The following is a 20,123-nucleotide window of genomic DNA, read 5'->3' on the forward strand; positions in this document are numbered from 1 at the left end:
CTGATGAATATATGGCCAGCATTAGTGTTAGGCACATGTTTGTGTTCCCAAAACATGTTAATATAGTGCATGCACTTTACATAGAACATTGTGTTGCTGGTGTGCTTGGGTGGCCCTTCTGGAGGCAAACCTGGCTTCAGCTATAAGTGATATGAGTTCATGTCCAGCTTATATCACAAATACAATTGCAACTGGATACAACATCAGGTGTACTTAAAAGAGTCAAGCCATGGATTGGAAAAGGAACAGAGTGAGAACATCTCCATAAGAGACCCCCCCCCCCCAAAACAAAAATACAAGATATTGTTGATCAGAACTGGAACATTTATCTACTAGAATATCAAAGGAGGATATCACAGAACTATTCTATTCTACATTAATAGTCAAATCCTGCCAAATTACAGTATTACACGAAATAGGAAGAGGCATGAACAAGAAACAGATCAGTGAGTTGCTCTGAATAAATTCTCCTGGCTCTCTTAAGCCTTCAGGCACTTGAATTCAGCTGCAGCAGGCTGGGTGGAGTCAATTAAACAAAACATCCATTCCCAGTAGGTATTGTCCACTGTTGACTTTTAGTCGGTAAGCGACAAATTTGCAGTCTATTTTTTGGGTCCTAATCAAAATGAGTGACTGTCCCTCTTTCTGTCTGTCTGTCCCTCTCTCTGTCTGTCTGTCTGTCTGTCTGTCACCGTCTACATGGTGAACACAATAACTGCCTTGAGTTTTCACAAATCTTCTCTAAACGTGTACGATATGCACTGCCTAGCTAGGGATGCTAGTCGGCCATTAGAAAAGGTAACAAAACAAGCAGAGGCCTAGCTCTTGTCTGGGTGCATCTGCTTCAGAGCTCACCCATCTCTATTCACCTGGCTGGGGTAGCAGTGCTGCAGCCATCCTTCGTCCAGTCTCTTTCTCTCGCCCCTCGCACTGACATCCCATACGGATCGAGTGCCAAGCAATCAGCATGCCAGCCCTGCCAGACACCTAACTCATGCCAAGCATAGCGGCTTGCGCTGTCACTCCTTTCGTTTCTATACCCACAGACCCAAATTGAATTGAACTGAGAACCTTCTGGTTGCTGTCCAGGCATTTCGCTAGGACTGAGAACATAAGCAATCTGGAACTAGACTCGCTATGATTGAGACATTTCCATCCTCACACACACACACGATATCAACCCCCATGCCTCTGGGAATTGAGACATATTGCGCCACAAAATGTGTTCGCCTTTATTAGTAAATTCATTCTGATTCCTCACCTGGGCATGTTAAAACAATGAAACTGAAAAACCCACTCCCTTTAGTGCATTTTTTTTTTCTTTAATAACAATTTTAAAGCACCTACATGACAAGGAAAACGAGATAATAATTGCTTTAAATTTGGACGTGGCGTCTTGATAAATGTCAAGCGTGTGTGATTGTGGATTTTATTTAATTAAATTTATATATTCACAAGAACCCCAAAGGTAAAAGCGTCACATTATAGAGATTCATTTGACAAATATTACCTTCCATTCAAATATGAAATATTCCAGAGACCAAACTGACTGCCCTCTAAAGACTTTCTATGGATACTAGACCAGACTTTTTCTCAGCTTCTGTTGCTGGGCAAAGTTGGCCCCCCAGCAAAACCATTTTAACGGTGCTTGTAAAGGATTACCAATGGAAATCATTGAATAAGTGAATCACTGTAATCTAATCAGAAACAAGACTGTCAGTACGTGTCAAGTTAATCGTTCTTGCACCTCGAGGAAGCACACTTAGCAAACATTCCCACTCAAGCGCTGGTTTTGAATTTTTAAAATGAAACCTTTTTCCACAGGAGCTGAGTTAAGAGTCACTTGTTTACTTTCGGTGCTGGAGGGAGAGGTGGTGAGAGCTCACGTTTATCACATTTTGAGAGGTTCGTGGGGAGGGGTAAGTGTACGGGAAAGGTTTATATCTGAGTCTTTACACCACTTAAGGGGGCATGCTCCTTTTAATTATCTATGAGCGGGACAATCCAGGGGCCACTCTTCTCACTGGAGCTCATACAATAAACAAGAGAGGTGTACAGATTACTGAGTGTCCTGCCCAAGTGACCCTCCACAGCAAGGCTGACAGACAGACACCACTGTGGAAATGTAATAGTCCAGCAGTGAGGGGCGATGCCAGCACAAGGGCAGATACTTTGGGAGGTGGCTGCCATTGGTAGAATGGTGCACCAATGGGAACATTTTATAACCAATGCACATTGTAATCCATTATACATTGTGGTAGGATCCGTTATAAACAATCTACAATGCATCTATAAATGGGTTATAAAATATTAGATTAACAATAATAGGTATGCATTAACTACTAATAATAAGAGGTTTAGCAATGGTGTGAAATCTTATAATTACGTTGTAAGATGACATGAAGCTTTACGCTTGAAATGTGTCATTAAAATGAATGCTGTTCCCTCTTAATATACAAAGCCCTGATTTGAAAATAGATCCTTACACTAAAGTTCCACGCCGTGGGATATTCCACCTGCCTACTGTTGCAGCCTGCTGTTAACTCACTACAAGCACAATCCTCAATGTATCCTCCAATACGGCAGCCAGCTCTGCTCCATTAATAAGTGTGTTACTTTACCTGCCTTAGCCCTTCTCTCGTGTTCTGCATTATCTGCAGGGCGTAGTTTGACCTTTGGCCTTTGCTGTTGAATTCGATGTGGCCGGTTAGACCTTCCAATTCTACCTATCCAGGAGAGAGAGGTAGAAACAACGTCATGACATCAGCATCGATCCGCCCCATACTGAAGACAGATTTAACATTGACACAGGCCACTGTGGCAAAACATAAATCATATTAAAGAGGGGGAGAGAGGGAGGGATGGAGGGAGAATGGAAGGGAGGGAGGAAGGAAGCTGGTGTTCACTGACACCTCACCATCCTCAGGTAGTTCATTAGGCTGGTCCCGTGCTGCCAGATCTGGGATGACTTGCAAGAGAGCTGCTTGACTCCAATCTCCTGGCTCTTGTTGAGCTGGTGTGCCGCGGTCACCACAGCGTAGACTGCATCGTACAGCAGAGCCGAGGAAAGCTGGGGAACGAAAGGGGAGTTACACACAACCGGCCCATGAAAACCACTGAGGTAAAGAACTCTCAAACCAGGTTTTATCACAATATGACAAGCGGGGACACTCTGTGACCTGAGTGTAAATATTTATAGTGATAGTCTAGTTGCGGCAGGTGTCCCTGAGTCACCTTCCCCAAAGACCACAGCGCAGCCATGAAAGTAGGGCATGCACCTTAGCACTCAGAGCAGTGACCTTGAAAGGCTGGCGCATGTCACATCACATTTCATCAGTAAAAGAAGGGTCGGAAAAAGCTGGCCATATGAATTCATTATTTTCATATGAAAATCATATACAAATAATGTGTGTTACCATGCAGCTCCTATTTATTATATATCATTGAAAATAAATTGATCTGAAACCATTCAAATTCAAACGCGAGACCCGCATGGCACTAAAGATGTATATTTATGTCCTGCAAACCATCCCTTTTAGTACTTTAACACGGTACATTTGCACCGTGCCACTGCAGTTTACTATGCTTTTCCAATGCTTTGACAAATATGTGTTTAGCTGTGATTTTGCTATACTTTTACAATCCTTTATTACACCTTACTGAGCTTTTCCATGGGCAGTAAACTTTTATAAGGCCAGCTTTATTCACAGTATAGGAATTCCAGAATACAAAGTTCCTGTATTGGACTCTTTTATCTCTGTATATAGTGAAGGCCAGCCTGGATAATAACCCTGTCCTGGACTGGCCTACTGAAAGCTCACCGGCGGGCCAGCGAAGGGGGCGTGGTCACAGTTCTCCTGCCAGGATCGATTCAGGCTCAGAACGAAGTCCTGGAAGAAGGGGTGTGTCCAGTTGAAGACAGAGAACCCCACAATGTTCACCCGCTCGTCAGCCAGATCTTCCAACTGGAGGAGAGGAAACTCCTTAGGGGGGAGGAGACACACAATACGTTACCATAGTAACACTACTACTTACAATACCATTGCTTAATACTGTTAAACAGAATTTTTTCCTCTTTATAGAAATTGCACTTGCTTCAAAATAGATCACAGTGTTAAAAAACAGTGTTGTAAGCAGGTACAGACTATTATTTCAGTTACCATTAGATGAACCAGTGATCTGCCCTTTTCCATTACGTGTGGAGAGATAATCACTTTCAAACCCAGAACTCAGTATATACACAAACACCACCTGCTGCCCATTTAATACCTTACAGCTCACTGGTATGAATGGTGCACGCTCTGGTGTGGGGCAGTCTTTTGGGAATCTCATGACGAACATGTAGGAAAACCAGATCAATCATATTTCAATGCAGTGTCCCGTTCATGTCTCCCCTTGAGTATACAGGGCTTTAATGGTTTGTCTCGATATTTCTCTAAGGTCTGTAAGTTCCTCGGACTCTGATACTGACACATACACATCAGAGCTCTGACAGGAGATTTAAACACCGCGCAGCAAATAAATGATTACTTTTCTGCTATCTCTGTCTGGGGTCAAGGGGGCTTCAAATCCCATTTTAGCATTTCAACAAACGGACCCTAATTCTGTCAGATAAACAGCTGAAGCTAAGAGATAAACCTGTCTGGAGGAAACCGGAGTCGGACGAGATTACCTTCCACTGAGCCTGAATAGCAAACACACATTAGTTTAAACAGAGACCAGGCACACAGGCACGCCCCCACAACACAGTGTGACACACGGGAGAGATCAGGTAATAGCAATCAGCTTGAAGAGCTAACCTGCATTCTCTGTGTATGCAGAGAGAGAACAGGCTTCAAACTCGAGCACACAGCTTTGGCTATTATCAGAAGTATTTCATATTGCAGGCAGGCAGCAGTATGTTCGTAGTCATACCAAATTCATATCATATCTCAGAAGCTAATAAGAAACAGAAGAAGACTACGACCACTACTACCACTACCTGCTACCACTAATGACAATGCACTCGCAACTGTAGATGATAAGGCTTTAATCTTAGTGAGGTGTTCTGGTGACACCATGAACCCAAGAGAACAGATCTTGTGTGAATAATTCATGTATACCTCAGTATAGCATGAGTGTGTGCGGTACTTTAAACGTACAGCTTTATTATTCTTGAACAAACACAGCCTTCAGAGCCAGTCAGCCTTCGTCTCAGCCAGCGTTATAACATTTACATTGAGAATGAGATGGGTTAGAGATGTTGAATATATAGGATCCCAGTCTTTCCACTATCCCAATACAGCTGGTAAACACATAACAAAGCTAAGGCTCTTGAAATCGGTTTTTAAAGCTTTCAAATGCGTTTAGTTTCAAACACATTAATTCACAGGCAAACAATGCCATACCCCTGGTGCTTAAGTAGTTCACTTGTGGCCAGCTATGCAGCAGGTACTGCCCGCAGTGTCGGGTGCTATCGTTTAATTGGTATATCAGTAACTGTTCAAGCCTTGCTCTATTATCTGTAAAACAATAACAGGTAAATCCTCTTCAATCTCACCCCATATGCTGCTCGTCCCCGGGGGCTGACAGGCTGTTTAAACAAGAAGTAATCCTCCCTGGCGGGGAACGGCGTGCTAACACAATGAGGGAAATGAAAAATAAACAGAAAGGGACAGAATTAACTGCAACGGCTGGGGCCTTCCTATTAAATATAACGTTCAGTGACAGCTGCAAACTGCACTCTTATTGTGACATGTCAATGGAGAACAGGCTCCGATCATGAAAACATCATGGAGTAGAGGAGCGGGGGAAGAGGGGGGAGAGAGAGAGGGAGGGAGAAAGAGAGTGAGAGGGGGAAGAGAGGGGGAGAAAGAGAAAGAGAGTGAGAGGAGGAAGAGGGGGAGAAAGAGAAAGAGAGTGAGAGGGGGAAGAGAGGGGGAGAAAGAGAAAGAGAGTGAGAGGGGGAAGAGAGGGGGAGAAAGAGAAAGAGAGTGAGAGGAGGAAGAGGGGGAGAAAGAGAAAGAGAGTGAGAGGGAGCAGAGAGGGGGAGAAAGAGAAAGAGAGTGAGAGGAGGAAGAGGGGGAGAAAGAGAAAGAGAGTGAGAGGGAGCAGAGAGGGGGAGAAAGAGAAAGAGAGTGAGAGGGGGAAGAGAGGGGAGAGAGGTAGATAGAGAGAGGGAGGGAGAAAGAGAGGGAGAGGGGGAAGAGGGGGAGAAAGAGAAAGAGAGTGAGGGGGAACAGGGGGAGAGAGGTAGATAGAGAGAGGGAGGGAGAAATAGAAAGAGAGTGAGAGAGGGGGAAGAGAGAGGGGGTCAGGATCAACCAATACACTGCCAGGATAAGACAAGGATGACTTTTTGACTGGAAGAGTTACTGTGGATTGCATAAGCCAGCTCTTTTTGGTTATCCCAGGATTGCCCCTAAAAATTCAGCTGCGGTTTATCCCAGCGGTGTTAAAGGTGATTATATCAACCGCTCAGTGAAGTAGACAGTAGTTTCAGCTTCTGCATCATCGGCGTCATCAATTTAGTTTTCTCACAGGTTGTACAGTATTATTGAGTATACAGAGAAAGAGAAAAATATTGAATCTAGTAATAAGACTTGTCCCAAAACAGATGGGACCGAAGCTTTACTGGGTGAGGCGATCGCATTCACAAACACAGGTGCAGTATTGAAACCTGACAAACAGAACTGCCAGAGCCCATCAGAACAGACTGGCTGATGCACATTCTGGGTAAAGCGACATTCAGCATTCGGAATCGCTTCCCCTTGTGAAGTTCCACAGAGTTTCTCCACTAAACCCCAGCCCTATATATTGCATACACTAGCTAGAGACTGGATCCCATTCCACTGTCATGAGCTAATTGACTGCAACAAAGGGGCTGTGCAGCGGCGAGGTTCTTTGTGCTGCCTGTGGTCATTTATGTGATGAATTGGTATTAGAGAGCTTCATTCTAAATATACAGTATATCGATACAGATTTAGGATTAGCAAGGACTAAAGGGTAGCTCAATAGACTTTAATGCCTGTGTGTATAATTACAGTGGAATGATTTTCTTGTGAGTCGCTGTTGCCCGTTGGCATTCAGTGTCAGAGGAGGGTAGCGGCAGCTGTGTGCTGGGAATGTGAGTATGTTTTGCAGTAATGGATTTGGTTTGTACGATAATGGACTTAGAAGGTGAGATTACTACATACATTCCAAGTCCATTTTCCCTGAGAAATGGCTGGTGTGTTTTATCTGTGGAGTAATTCTGAGGTACATAATAGGTCCTTTTCACAAAATATAAAAAGCTTTTCATTTTGTTGTCTAAAGTTACAAAGGGCTAGATGATCAAAGCTATTTACTTTGAAAAGCACGTTTATTTTCTGAATGGAGAAAACATGACAGTTACAGTTCAAAATTCTAAACTGAACAAGCAGCAACTTCAGACTTCATAAAACCTGAAATTGAATCTTCTGTGCGGGTTAATTCTGGTTCGGTAACTTCTAGAATATTCCCCAGCCCTGGCACCAGAACACAAGCCCGCTCAATGGCTTTGACGGGCCCAGGCCCCATCTTGGAGACTCATTGCGAGTCTCTGATTCCCATATTCATTTATGCAAGTCCCAACGCGTCCTCTCCAGGAAGCCCAATTTGATGGCTTGTATAATCGCTCTGAAACTGCGCTTTAATAGATCAGTAAAACAAAAACAGAGCTAAATGAGCAACACATAAAAAAGACACTGTACGACACCCAGGGGGCCTGTAAACGACAAACAAACCAAACCAGTGCTCCATAAAACACAGACAACACCACATGCTTCCAGCCTCACCTACAGCTGTGTAGTTACCTAACTGCTGTCAGATCAGGTTGAAGAATCTAAGTATCTAATCTGATCTCCACGTGCCAGCTTCCTCCACAAGCTTTTCATGATTATCACTACAGTGCTGCAGTGTGCCCTGTGTGTCTTGGTTGTTTCGGGAAAGAGTTGTCGCGTTGTCTACATTAGGCAGGTGTGCCAGTGCATTAGCGTGCCAAACTGGGAGGCTGGAGAAAGCGTTATAAAGATAATAATGGCTTAAAGAAAGAACATGAATAAATAAATAAATACATGCATGGGCATGTACGTACATTACAAATATGAACATCCATACATGAATGAATGGTCCCCAGTACTTCCAGAGTTTGGACTAAAATCAACCAAATTCGGTATGTTTGAGGAGCCAGACTCTGGCTTTGTGCACATGCTGAGTAAACAATTATTTCTCTGCAAGTTTTCACTACAAAGCAGCACTCAATTCATATATATATTTATAAAAACCCTTTTCACCTTCAACTAACTACAAGCACCCCAGACACATTTTGTAGAGTCACCAGAATCTATCAGGCCTCTCTCAGACCGAGGGAATGTATTATTCAGGGAGGCAGCAGCTGTGAATGAAAATGAAGGCTTCCCTTCTGAGCCATCGCTTCACAGACTGCAAACCAGTCAGCGGCAAAGGTGAAAAAGAGATTGCCTCGGTGACTCATCGCCATGAAGACAGTACGGCAGCTCCGGAGACACTGCTTTCATTCCCACACCGTCTCAGTGACAGGAATGCATTGCAGGTTTCTTCAGCAGTGGAGATACTGGGAGAGAGATACTGGGAGGGGAGGGCAGGAGACTGGGATCCTATATATTCAACATCTCTAACCCTTCTCAATCTCACTGCGAATGTTATAAACCTTTAACAACTTGTTCAGCTCTAGCCTATAACACACTGCTCGCAGAGAGGAGTACATGCATGCCTTTCGTCCTGTCCTTGAAAAAATCCCAAGCGAAAGTGTCAACCTGAACCGTCCCCATTAAACCTGAATAGCTGACAGTTAGGAGAGCTGTCTCCTGACACCTGCCGTACATTAATGCGCCAGTGCTCTGCGTGGGCCTGTTGTTGGCCATGCTAACATGTTTTATCACTACAGATTTCTCCTTGTTTTTACCCTTTTCTTATGATCTCTTTCTCTGTATTTCAGCGGCTATTCTCTGATATATTTCCGTGAGGAAGATTTAAAGATAGTCCCTGCAGTAATGAGTTCCCTGGAGAGCCCCTCTCTAACCCTGGCTATCATATTTAGTGGCACCTCAACAGGGTTTTTTTTTGTTTAAAGAGCAAGATTTTTCTATATTATTACAGCCACAGTGAAAACGGTGCTGGGTACAGAGGGCATAACTCCCGTCTGGTAGTGAATGTCAGAGAAAAAGATATACAGAGACAGAAAAAAGAAGGTAACTCCAGAGATAATGTGTGCTGCTGTTAGCATAATATGCTATCTCAGTGTAGCATCGGAGGATTTAAGGGAGGATGTTATACCACAAACTGCCGGACGTGTACCCAAACCAGCACTATAGCAAGAGGCAGTATAACAAGGCTGGTTAAGAATACAATGAACAACACAGGCTGCCATTTATCAGGTTACAACACTAGAAGTATGATGACACATACATCTTCCCCTGACCCTTATAAGAGTTTACCCTAGTAAATTTACACTGTAGTTTTTGCAGTTTTCCTATGTTTTCCCCATGGTTATACTATGCTTTCCCCATAGTTCACCCCATGATTTGCAGTGTTTCTTAATATGCTTTACCGTACCTCTCTGGGGTTTGCAATGCTTACCTGTGCTTTACCATGCTTTCACTGTGCTTCATTACACGTTGCTATGCTTTCACTATGGGGAACTTTTATAAGGGGAGAGCTGTGCTTGGTAGAATTTAAAGTGGATGTGCTTGTGGTCAAATATTGAAGGGTATACAGGGTCGAAGATCCAGGATCAGATTCCATAAAGGGGCTTAAATCTTATACAGCTAGGATCTTGTCCTTGAAGTCCAACAGTTATGCACTTGCCTGCAGACCTGAAGATTTCCTGTTTGCATCTCAGTGTCTCTCACAAGTATATATATATATATATATATATATATATATATATATATATATTATATATATATATATATATATATATATATATATATATATATATATATATATATATATATATATATATATTAAGATTGATTGGAGTTTGTAAAGGTTGCATTGATCAGGAGCAGGCAACTGTAAAACAATTTCTTATTTCAAATTGCAGGGATGTGGTGATTAGATTAGTTAATGTATGTCATGTTGTGCTTGTCATGTAAGCCTGATCCTAGGTCAGCCCTTGGGGGAACGATCACTCCGAAGTGTACCTGTAATAGGTTTCCTCTCCCTATTCACATCCTTCATGTGCGACAGATAATAGGGTCAGATAGGGTCGTTTAACACAGGAAGTAAACGGAAAGTGACGAGGCAAAGCAAAAAGTGCTTTACCCGAGTCAAAGGGGAAAAAAAATGTGGAAAATAAAAACCAGCAAAACAAAGGACTTGTTCACGAGAGCTAAAAAAAATATGTTTTTCACAGACACATTTCTAAATAGTTAAGACTAAGCAGAAAATCATCATAAAGTATTTTATAGTTAGAGATTTAATTGTCAGTGGGAGGCAGAATGTTACAAAATAAATTACAAAAAAAATCTGATTGAGTTTACTAGCTACTATAATCCTGTTAGGTTTTGTGAATAAGGGCCGTTGTTTTAAACCCAGTGTGCTGACATTGCTGACAGTTCTGCGGTCTGCTATAGCTATGCTTGGTACACAGGAAGATTAGGAGATAGATGACGGAGGTGTCAATATGTCTGGGACGTGTAGTGATCATTGACTCACATTAGCTCTGTTTGTTTTCACGTTTCATTAGTTCACGTTCTTCCGTGTCAAAACACTCACTCATATACAGACAAGCTGTCATCACACTCTCACACTCACAGTCCCAGACGCAGGCAAAGAAAGCATGGTCTGAAATTATTCTGATACAGTGTGTCAGGAAATACAGGGAGAACGACAGGGAGAGAACGAGGCCTTGAAGAAGAGGGAGAGAGGGAGGAGACGGGGAATGTGAGAGTGGGGGAATAAAAGAGGGGAAAGAGGGGGAGCAGAGAGGGGTAAAGTCACAGCAACAGAGGGAGAAGGGAATGGGGGGAGAGAGAGAGAGAGAGAGAGAGAGAGAGAGAGAGAGAGAGAGAGAGAGAGAGAGAGAGAGAGAGAGTGTTAGTTCCCACCGCAAGCTCCCCTTAGTAACGCCATGACAACAGGCTTAGTGATGGGGCCGACTGGAGCTGACAAGTGTCGAGGAAACAAGCTAGTGTCAAAATCAAAATGTACAAAAAAGAAAAGAAAAAAGGGAATTGCCATAACATGTCTGCTTTGTAAACGAAATGTACAAAAATGTAAACAAGAGCAAGGCGAGAGTCTCACTGTTTGTGACAGGACTTTGGGAGCTGTTGTATCTGTCCCTTTCATAATGAAGGTCTACCCCTTTCTCACACCTAACTCCTCTGGATGAAGCATGGCCTCTCCTCACCTGCTCTTTCAGCGCTGCAGTCTAGGAAACAGACTCCGCACAGCAGGCAGCTGTAAAGTTTAGGGATGGACAGCGTTTCTTGTTTTGAAATGAACACATTGATGAATGGATTTATTCAATCGCTGCCGATAAATACTTAAAGGTGATTAGGAGTAGGAATACCCCCGCACAGCCCTAGTTACCGTGGTTACTGCTTTCATGAGGGGTGACTTCCTATTGCAGGGGACACATATAGATATATATATATAGATATATAGATATATAGCTATAGATAGGGCAGCAGTGTGGAGTAGTGGTTAGGGCTCTGGACTCTTGACCAGAAGGTTGTGGGTTCAATCCCAAGTGGGGGACACTGCTGCTGTACCCTTGAGCAAGGTACTTTACCTAGATTGCTCCAGTAAAAACCCAACTCTATAAATGGGTAATTGTATTTAAAAATAATGTGATATCTTATAACAATTGTAAGTCGACCTGGATAAGGACGTCTGCTAAGAAACAGCAGCAGACTTGAAAGAGTTTTTTTTTTTTTTTAAAAACAAGAATACATTTTTTTTTTTAAATATCTAAAAGCATTAATAATGGAATTCCTGTTTGCTGTTAAAAGTCTCCTTCACTTTGTAATCTCGTAATTCCATCTGAATCAGGCATTACTGTTTTAATGCTGTACATCAGCTATGCAAACTCTGTATGTACCCACGTCTTGCTTTGGCTACTGACTTGCTATCATTTAGGAAAAGTTAATTATAAATGCAAATGGGCTGGCAGCTCATTCATCAATTGCTATTCTGAGATAGCAGAACACAGATGAATACATATTTGTCTCTGTAACAGCAGGGGCTTAAATATGCTGAGTATGGAAGGCTCTCCACACAGTGCCAGCGCAATGCACCTCAAACAAAAGCTTTCTGCCTGACACAGGGAAGAAGAAAGCATGTGTAAAAAATAAAGAACAGTTTAACTTTACATGCTGCACGGCCTCAGTCCAACCCCGACCCCGACCCCGACCCCGACCCTGACCCTGACCTTGACCCTAAACCTAAACCTAACCCTGACCCTGACTCTGACCCTGACCCTGACCCTAAACCTAACCCCGACCCCGACCCTGACCCTGACCCTAAACCTAACCCCGACCCTGACTCCGACCCTGACCCTGACCCTGACCCTGACTCTGAACTTAAACCTAACCCCGACCTGACCCTGACCCTGACCCTAAACCTAACCCCGACCCTGACTCCGACTCTGACCCTGACCCTGACTCTGACCCTAAACCTAACCCCGACCTGACCCTGACCCTGACCCTAAACCTAACCCCGACCCTGACTCCGACTCTGACCCTGACCCTGACCCGACCCTGACTCTGACCCTAAACCTAACCCTGGCCCTGACCCTGACTCTGACCCTAAACCTAACCCTGGCCCTGACCCTGACCCTGACCTGATACTTTGAAATATGGAACTTCCAATTCAATCCAAAATTAGTCAATCAATTTTAGGTGCCAGTATAACTTCCAGTATACTATAAGTTGGAAATGTAGCATGGTTATCAGTAATGTGTTGTATACTACAGCTCTGACTTTAAACAAACAATCGCAAGATCTACACAAGTAAAAACAAAGAACCGTTGCCAATGAATTTGGTGTTAAATTACGAGCCTTATTAGGAAGCAGTTAGATAACTAGGCTTTCAAACACTCGCCTACTCTGCCCCAATTACCTCCCAGTAATGTGTGTGCATTCAACTGTGCTTCTATCAGTAATAAGCATTTATAACGATGCGCTGATACACGGTGAACAAATATTAAATGAGCCGAGGGCTGGCGAAACCATGTGACTAATGCACCATTAATGAGCTCTAAATCATCTGGTCAGGAGTTTCGTTCCTATGGAACGGTTAAAGCAAAGCGTTGCCAGTGTCATTAATATCCATTAAAAGCTCCTTACCAGAGAGGTGAAGATGTAGGTGTAATAGAAGGAGAGCATCCCCAGCTCCGAAGCCTGCAGAGAAACACAAATAATAAAAACAGTTACTGGAGCCCTTTTTAATTGCACTCTCTGGGAGTTCCCACGGTTCAAAGCAACGTGTTTACTAGCTAGTTTTCAGGATTCGTTTTTTTTTTAATACATTCTTTGTACTGCCACCATATGCTTAGTATGTTTAATATTTACTCCCCAACTGTTTCAGCATATGCTGCTCTACAGAGGTCTGGATTTTGTCTAAATTATTGAAGGATCTGCAGTGTCGTTTTAAACCTATTTTTACCGGCATCACTCCATGTCAGTAAGACCTCACAAGTGTTCCGTGACAGAACTGAAATCTAAAAATGCGACATTTACATTTTGATGAAAATTACACATTTTAACAAGCAGAGTCAGATCTTGGGAACGTTTCAAAATGAAACTACAGTACGTGGTGTTTCCTTCACAACTGCACGTCTGAGATCTATATATAGCAAACGGAAGAGCGCGGGACATATTTATAAAACTATTTTATTACAATCACTTTAATAAATACAGAGAGGTATTAGATCTGCCACTGTTTACATTACAGATTCTGGGACCATGGGATGAATGCACCATCATTCAAGCCATGGCAATGCATGATAAAGCCCAGCTCATTTTCTACATTATAGATATTCATTCAGTATTTAACTTTTCATAATAGCTCTTGCCGCTTGCTTTGGCCTAATCTGTCTTGTTTGCAAGGCGGAACAAAACAGATCAATGCTCCCATCAATTCAAGTTAATTCTGCTCTTATTGGTTCATTATGGGAGCTATGTGGTATTGATGTGGCAGGGTTGGCTTTAGTTTCAGAAATGCACAAAACATCATTATAAAAATGAAACAGGCATTAGTGCTGGCCTGTATTAATGTACTGTAGGTGTCGGTCAGTTATTTTTCCTGCTCAGTTGTATCTATCAGTTTGGCTGTGCTACTTTACCTATAATATCCAGTGGTGCAGCAAATATGATGGAACAGTCTGCCACCCTCTGTTGCATATTGTATTTACAATCCAAAAGGAAGCATTTTCATATGCAATAAATGATGTGTTGCCAGCCAGATCTTATAATTGTTTCATTTGCATTTCACAGAACAGCACCTTAATAAATCCATGCAGTAAAATACAAGCGTGTGCAAAACCTCTCATAAACTACTCGCTCTCATACAAACTAAACAGCTACAGATAATAGAAGTAAAAAGATTTGTTGAGTCTATGCCTGCATCCTTTTTTATGAATGGAGGAATAGTGGGAAGTTGGCAGATGCCCAATTGCCTTGTTCTGAGAGAGAGAGAGAGAGAGAGGCAGCAGCAGCAAGATGAGCTCTTAATTTAAACTAAAAAAATGTTAATCTAGAGTAAATTTAATTGTGAGAATTAAGAATATAAATCAGTAAGAACAAATAAAAAACAAATGGAAAACTTTTACTACAGAAATAAGACATCCAGGAAAAATTAAACAATTAAACAAGAAAGAAAGAAAGAAAGAAAGAAAGAAAGAAAGAGAAAGAAAGAAATAGAAAGAAAGCAAAAGAAAAGAACTGAACTGAAGAGGAAAAGAAAAGAAATAAGACCTCCAGGAAAATTAAACAAGAAAGAAAGAGAAAGAAAGAAAGAAACAGAAAGAAACAGAAAGAAAGAGAAATAAACAGAAAGAAAGAGAAAGAAACAGAAAGAAATAGAAAGAAACAGACAAATTGAAATAAACAGAAAGAAAGAAAAAGAAAAGAACTGAAGAGGAAAATAAAAGGTAAGCCTTTTTAATATAACAAATTAACTAAAACCTAATAGCTAAAAACTCTCAGTCACTGAAAGCAGCTGAAACCGGTTGGTTTTTGGCAGTTGGTCGGAATGGATAAATGTATCAATTTAGACCTGCAGAGTGGGAGGGGCCAGACTAGCAGTGTAATCCGATACCCTGATGAGGTCACCAGTGCAAAGGCAAAGAAGCTGTATAAGAACAAGCTAATGAAGGAGTCCCCAGAGACACTGATAACAGACTGCAGCCTGGCTGGGGGCAAGAGGACCAAAACCAACCTGCTGTTCTATACACAGCACCCCACTGCCTGGCACACAGCCCTCTGCACAGCACATAGTAATATCAAGCTGGGAGGGATTTGCAAAGGAAGGCAACTGCGTATAGGAGACGAAACTGACCCTGACAGCACAAGGCTCAGCATCAATGTGTTTTATAATGGCACTATTATGATTCAGGGAACTGAGGCCAGCCTAGAACTATTCGAGAAAGATTTCCAGGCTCTAAAAGAACTGGCTGAGAAGGAGAAAAAAAATCCAGAGGTACTAGACCCAGAACAGCAGCCAGCTCCCCACACCGCAGACACAGCCCCCTGCAGCCCCCACACTGCAGACACAGCCCCCTGCAGCTCCCCCACTGCAGCCCCCCGCACCCCCCCGCTCACCCCCAGACTGCCCAGCACAGTGCAGCACTTGAAGGAATGCCTCTCACTGCTGGAGGTGGAGTTTGCAGAATTCAAGGAGCTCACCCTGACCACGCTGACAGAGAACGACCTCGTGCAGCAGATAAGAGACGAGGTGAGGCAGGTGAGGAACGAGGCCAGGGCTTCCATCAGGGAGCTGGGAGCTGAGATGGGAGAGTTGCGGCAGGACAACGAGGCCCTGAGAAACGAGCTGGCCAAGCTGAGAGAGGAGCTGCAGCGCAAAGAGAGGAGCATACAGAGCCTGAGAGAGCAGCTACTCAGAGTCACACCTCCTCCCCCCCACCCAGAACAGCAACACCACAGCCAGCCCAAGAACACAGGAGCTCCAGCAAGCAGGGCCTGTCTGACTGACACCGACACCGATACACACACCACATCATCCCACACACACACTGATCCAAACACACACCCCACTCCCCCAGCACACCCCGACAGTGAGACACTCCCCCCCACCACACACACTACCCCCCACTCCCCCACCACACACACTGATCCAAACACACACCCCACTCCCCCAGCACACCCCGACAGTGAGACACTCCCCCCCACCACACACACTACCCCCCACTCCCCCACCACACACACTGCCCCTCCCTCCCACATCACACACACTGCCCCAGAGACACAGACTCCCTCGAGTAGACAGGCTAATAAAATATACAGCTCCAAGGTAGCCATTCTTATCGACTCCAACGGGAAGTACTTGAACCAGCGAAGACTCTTCCCCAGCAGCCGGGTAGCAAAATTCTGGTGCCCAACTACAGAAAGGGCGCTCCAGCTCCTGTGCCAGTCGACCCTGAGAGACCCCGAGCACATTATCATCCACACTGGCACCAACGACCTGGGCTCTCAGGGGGAAGATGTGGCCGAGTCGGTAAGGAGAGTAGCGGAGAAGGCCACAAAGGAGTTCCCTGGTGCGAAGATAGTGATCTCCACCCTGCTGCCCAGAGAGGACGTCCCCCAGCACACTATTCAGAGGATCAACAGTGACATCTCCAGAGGCTGTGCCCTTCTGCCTAATGTCCACTTGGCACACCACCCCACCCTGAGCACGCTGCACATGTACGACCATGTACACCTCGACCAGGAAGGCGTTAGGATCTTCGCCAAAAACCTAAAGGACACTGCCATGGGCCGAGACCCCGCCAGCCACCCCCGAAACAGGAGCACACCGGACCACCACCAAGGACAGCGCAGCCCTGTGCTTACGAGGAGACCCCCCCAAGAACACCAGCCTCTGCAGCCTGGACACCGGCAGCACACACTACAACAGACCAGAAGAGCCCAGCCCAGCAGAGCCCAGCCCAGAGGGACCCAGCCCAGCAGAGCCCAGCCCAGAGGGACCCAGCCCAACAGAGCCCAGCCCAGAGGGATCCAGGAACAGCAGCAGCTCCAGCACAGCAGTCAGACAGAGCAGCAGCAACACAGCTATGCAGCAGCTGCTTCCAAACCAAGGACCCTAGCCAGCTCTGAGATGGGGGAGATACGGCAGCTCCTGAACTTAATTTTCAAAATCATGAGCTAAGTACACCCCACTCTAAATGTATTAGAAAAGAAATGTACAACTAATAATAATTAGAATAAGAAAATAATACAAATAATAAGAAAATACTTAATAGTGTAAAACATGTTACTGATTTATGTTCAATGTTTCTGACATTATATTTTATTCTAGATAATAATTATAAATAGCTTAAATTATAAATATGAGATCGCTTACAATTAGCTCCTGGAATATTCAGGGTTTGTGTTCGTCAGTGTTTGGGCTGAAGAGCACAGACCCTGAATTCATCAGAAATATAAATAACATAGATATAATTATTCTCCACGAGACGTGGTGCCGTGCTGATGTGTCCACTCACTGTCCCTCAGGCTACAGGGAGATTATAGTGCCCTCCCTGAAACACTCACACGTAAAACGTGGCAGAGACTCAGGGGGGATCATTGTGTGGTACAGAGAGGAGCTCACCGACTCTATTAGACCAATAAGAACAGGAGAGACCCACCTGTGGCTAAAAATGAGTAATAGCATTGTCACCTGCCAAACAGATATCTACCTGTGTGCAGCCTACATCCCCCCATCGGACTCCCCTTATTACAAGGAAGACACCTTCCATGATCTCCAGACAGAGATCTGCCACTTCCAGGCCCAGGGAAGTGTGCTGCTCTGCGGTGACTTTAATGCCAGAACAGGCACTCTGCCTGACTTCATGAACTCACAGGGGAACAGCCACATATTCGGACAATCCCCTCTGTACCACACGCACATGACTACAAACAGGGATAGCCATGACAGTGTGGTAAATAAAAATGGGAGACAATTATTGAATCTCTGTCAAGGCCTAGGCCTCTATATCATGAATGGCAGGATCAGAGGGGACTCTTTAGGTAGGTTTACATACAGCTCAGCTCTTGGTAACAGTGTGGTGGACTATGCCATCACTGACCTGGACCCCTCCTCTATTAATGCATTCACTGTCAGACCACAAACCCCCCTGTCAGATCACAGCCAAATCACTGTGTTCATAAAAAGAACAGAGCAGATCAACAACACACAGACACAGCCCTGTAAGCTGTACAATCTAAACCATTCCTACAGATGGGCTCCAAACAGCACAGAAATATACAAAGAAGCAATTGGCACCAATGAAATAGAAACCCTAATACACACATTTCAAAACACACAGTATCAACACACAAAAACAGGAGTAACTCTGGCTGTAAAAGATTTGAATAACATATTTAGAAAAGCAGCAGAAAAATCTAAATTAAAAATAGTAAATCGGAAAAACAACCAAAAGAATAAATTCAAAGAAAAGTGGTTTGATGAAGAATGTAAAACTAGAAGGGAAAAACTAAGACAGCTATCCAATCAAAAACATAAAGATCCAGACAGCCCAGATTTACGCCTCAGATACTGTGAGGCACTGAATCAATACAAACACACTCTAAGAAATAAAAAACAAGACCATATTAATAAACAACTCAGCGAAATTGAGGAGTCAATAAACCAAAATCATTTTTGGGAAACCTGGAACAACCTAAATTCAACAAAAAAAGAAGAATTGGCCATCCAAAATGGAAACATTTGGAAAAAACATTTTGAAAACCTTTACAAAGAAATACAAAACAAAGAACAAAAAACTCAAAATGCCATTTGTGAAAAACTAAAAAATTTAGAATCCTGTATTAAGGACAATCAGAACCCCCTCGACACCCCAATCACGGTGGAGGAGCTGAGTGATAAACTCAAGGCCCTCAAATCAAAAAAAGCAAGTGGACCTGACAGCATCAACGCTGAGATGCTCAAACACAGCAGCCCCAAGCTGCAGGAGGCCCTGCTCAAACTCCTCAATCTTGTACTGAGAGCTGGGTATTTCCCTGAGACCTGGAACCAAGGGCTTATAACACCCATATATAAAAGTGGAGACAAATTCGACCCCAATAACTACCGGGGCATCTGTGTGAGCAGTAATCTGGGGAAGGTGTTCTGCAGTATCATTAACACCCGGATACTGGCCTTCCTTACCGAACACAGTGTCCTGAGTAAGAGTCAGATTGGATTTCTACCAAAACACCGCACTTCTGATCATGTTTACACCCTACACACCCTAATCAATAAACACGTCCATCAAACTAATAAAGGAAAAATATTCGCTTGCTTTATAGACTTTAAAAAGGCATTTGATTCAATTTGGCATAAAGGACTATTTCTTAAACTTCTTCAAAGTGGTGTAGGGGGTAAAGTCTATGACATCATAAAATCGATGTACTCAGAAAATAAGTGTGGTGTGAAAATTGGCAACAAAAGAACAGAATTCTTCACACAAGGGCGTGGGGTGAGACAGGGCTGCAGTCTGAGCCCAACACTGTTCAACATCTATATCAATGAGCTGGCCACAGTGTTGGAGCAGTCTGCAGCCCCTGGCCTCACTCTACATGACACTGAAGTCAAGTTTCTGCTCTATGCAGATGACCTGGTCCTGCTGTCACCCACAGAGCAGGGGCTGCAGCAGAGCCTGGCACTGCTAGAGCAGTACTGTCAGACCTGGGCCCTGGCAGTAAACATGAACAAGACCAGAGTCATGATATTCCAGAAGAAAGCCAGATCTCAGGGAAATAAGTACCACTTCACTCTAGGTAACACCACCCTAGAGCACACCAGCAGCTACACATACCTGGGTCTGACCATCAGTGCGTCAGGGAGCTTTAACCTGGCAGTGAATGCACTAAAGGAGAAAGCACGCAGGGCTTTTTATGCCATAAAGAGGAGGCTCTACA

The 20,123-nt window shown here is 43.8% G+C and overlaps 1 protein-coding gene across 3 annotated transcripts in view; it reads right to left on the reverse strand.

The window, feature by feature from the left end:
* Positions 1–20,123, reverse strand: part of LOC117962903 (glutamate receptor ionotropic, kainate 4-like) — a 156,663-nt gene that overhangs the window by 32,552 nt on the left and 103,988 nt on the right. For all 3 annotated transcript variants that reach the window (XM_059010081.1, XM_059010080.1, XM_059010082.1), the window contains 4 exons: positions 13,329–13,382; positions 3,822–3,983; positions 2,918–3,070; positions 2,622–2,726 (listed from right to left, as the gene is read on the reverse strand). In XM_059010081.1, coding sequence (XP_058866064.1) covers positions 2,622–2,726; positions 2,918–3,070; positions 3,822–3,983; positions 13,329–13,382 — 474 coding nt within the window. The remainder of the gene's footprint in view (positions 1–2,621; positions 2,727–2,917; positions 3,071–3,821; positions 3,984–13,328; positions 13,383–20,123) is intronic.

Source organism: Acipenser ruthenus, chromosome 40 (genome assembly GCF_902713425.1).
Source record: "Acipenser ruthenus chromosome 40, fAciRut3.2 maternal haplotype, whole genome shotgun sequence".
Lineage (NCBI taxonomy): Eukaryota > Metazoa > Chordata > Actinopteri > Acipenseriformes > Acipenseridae > Acipenser > Acipenser ruthenus.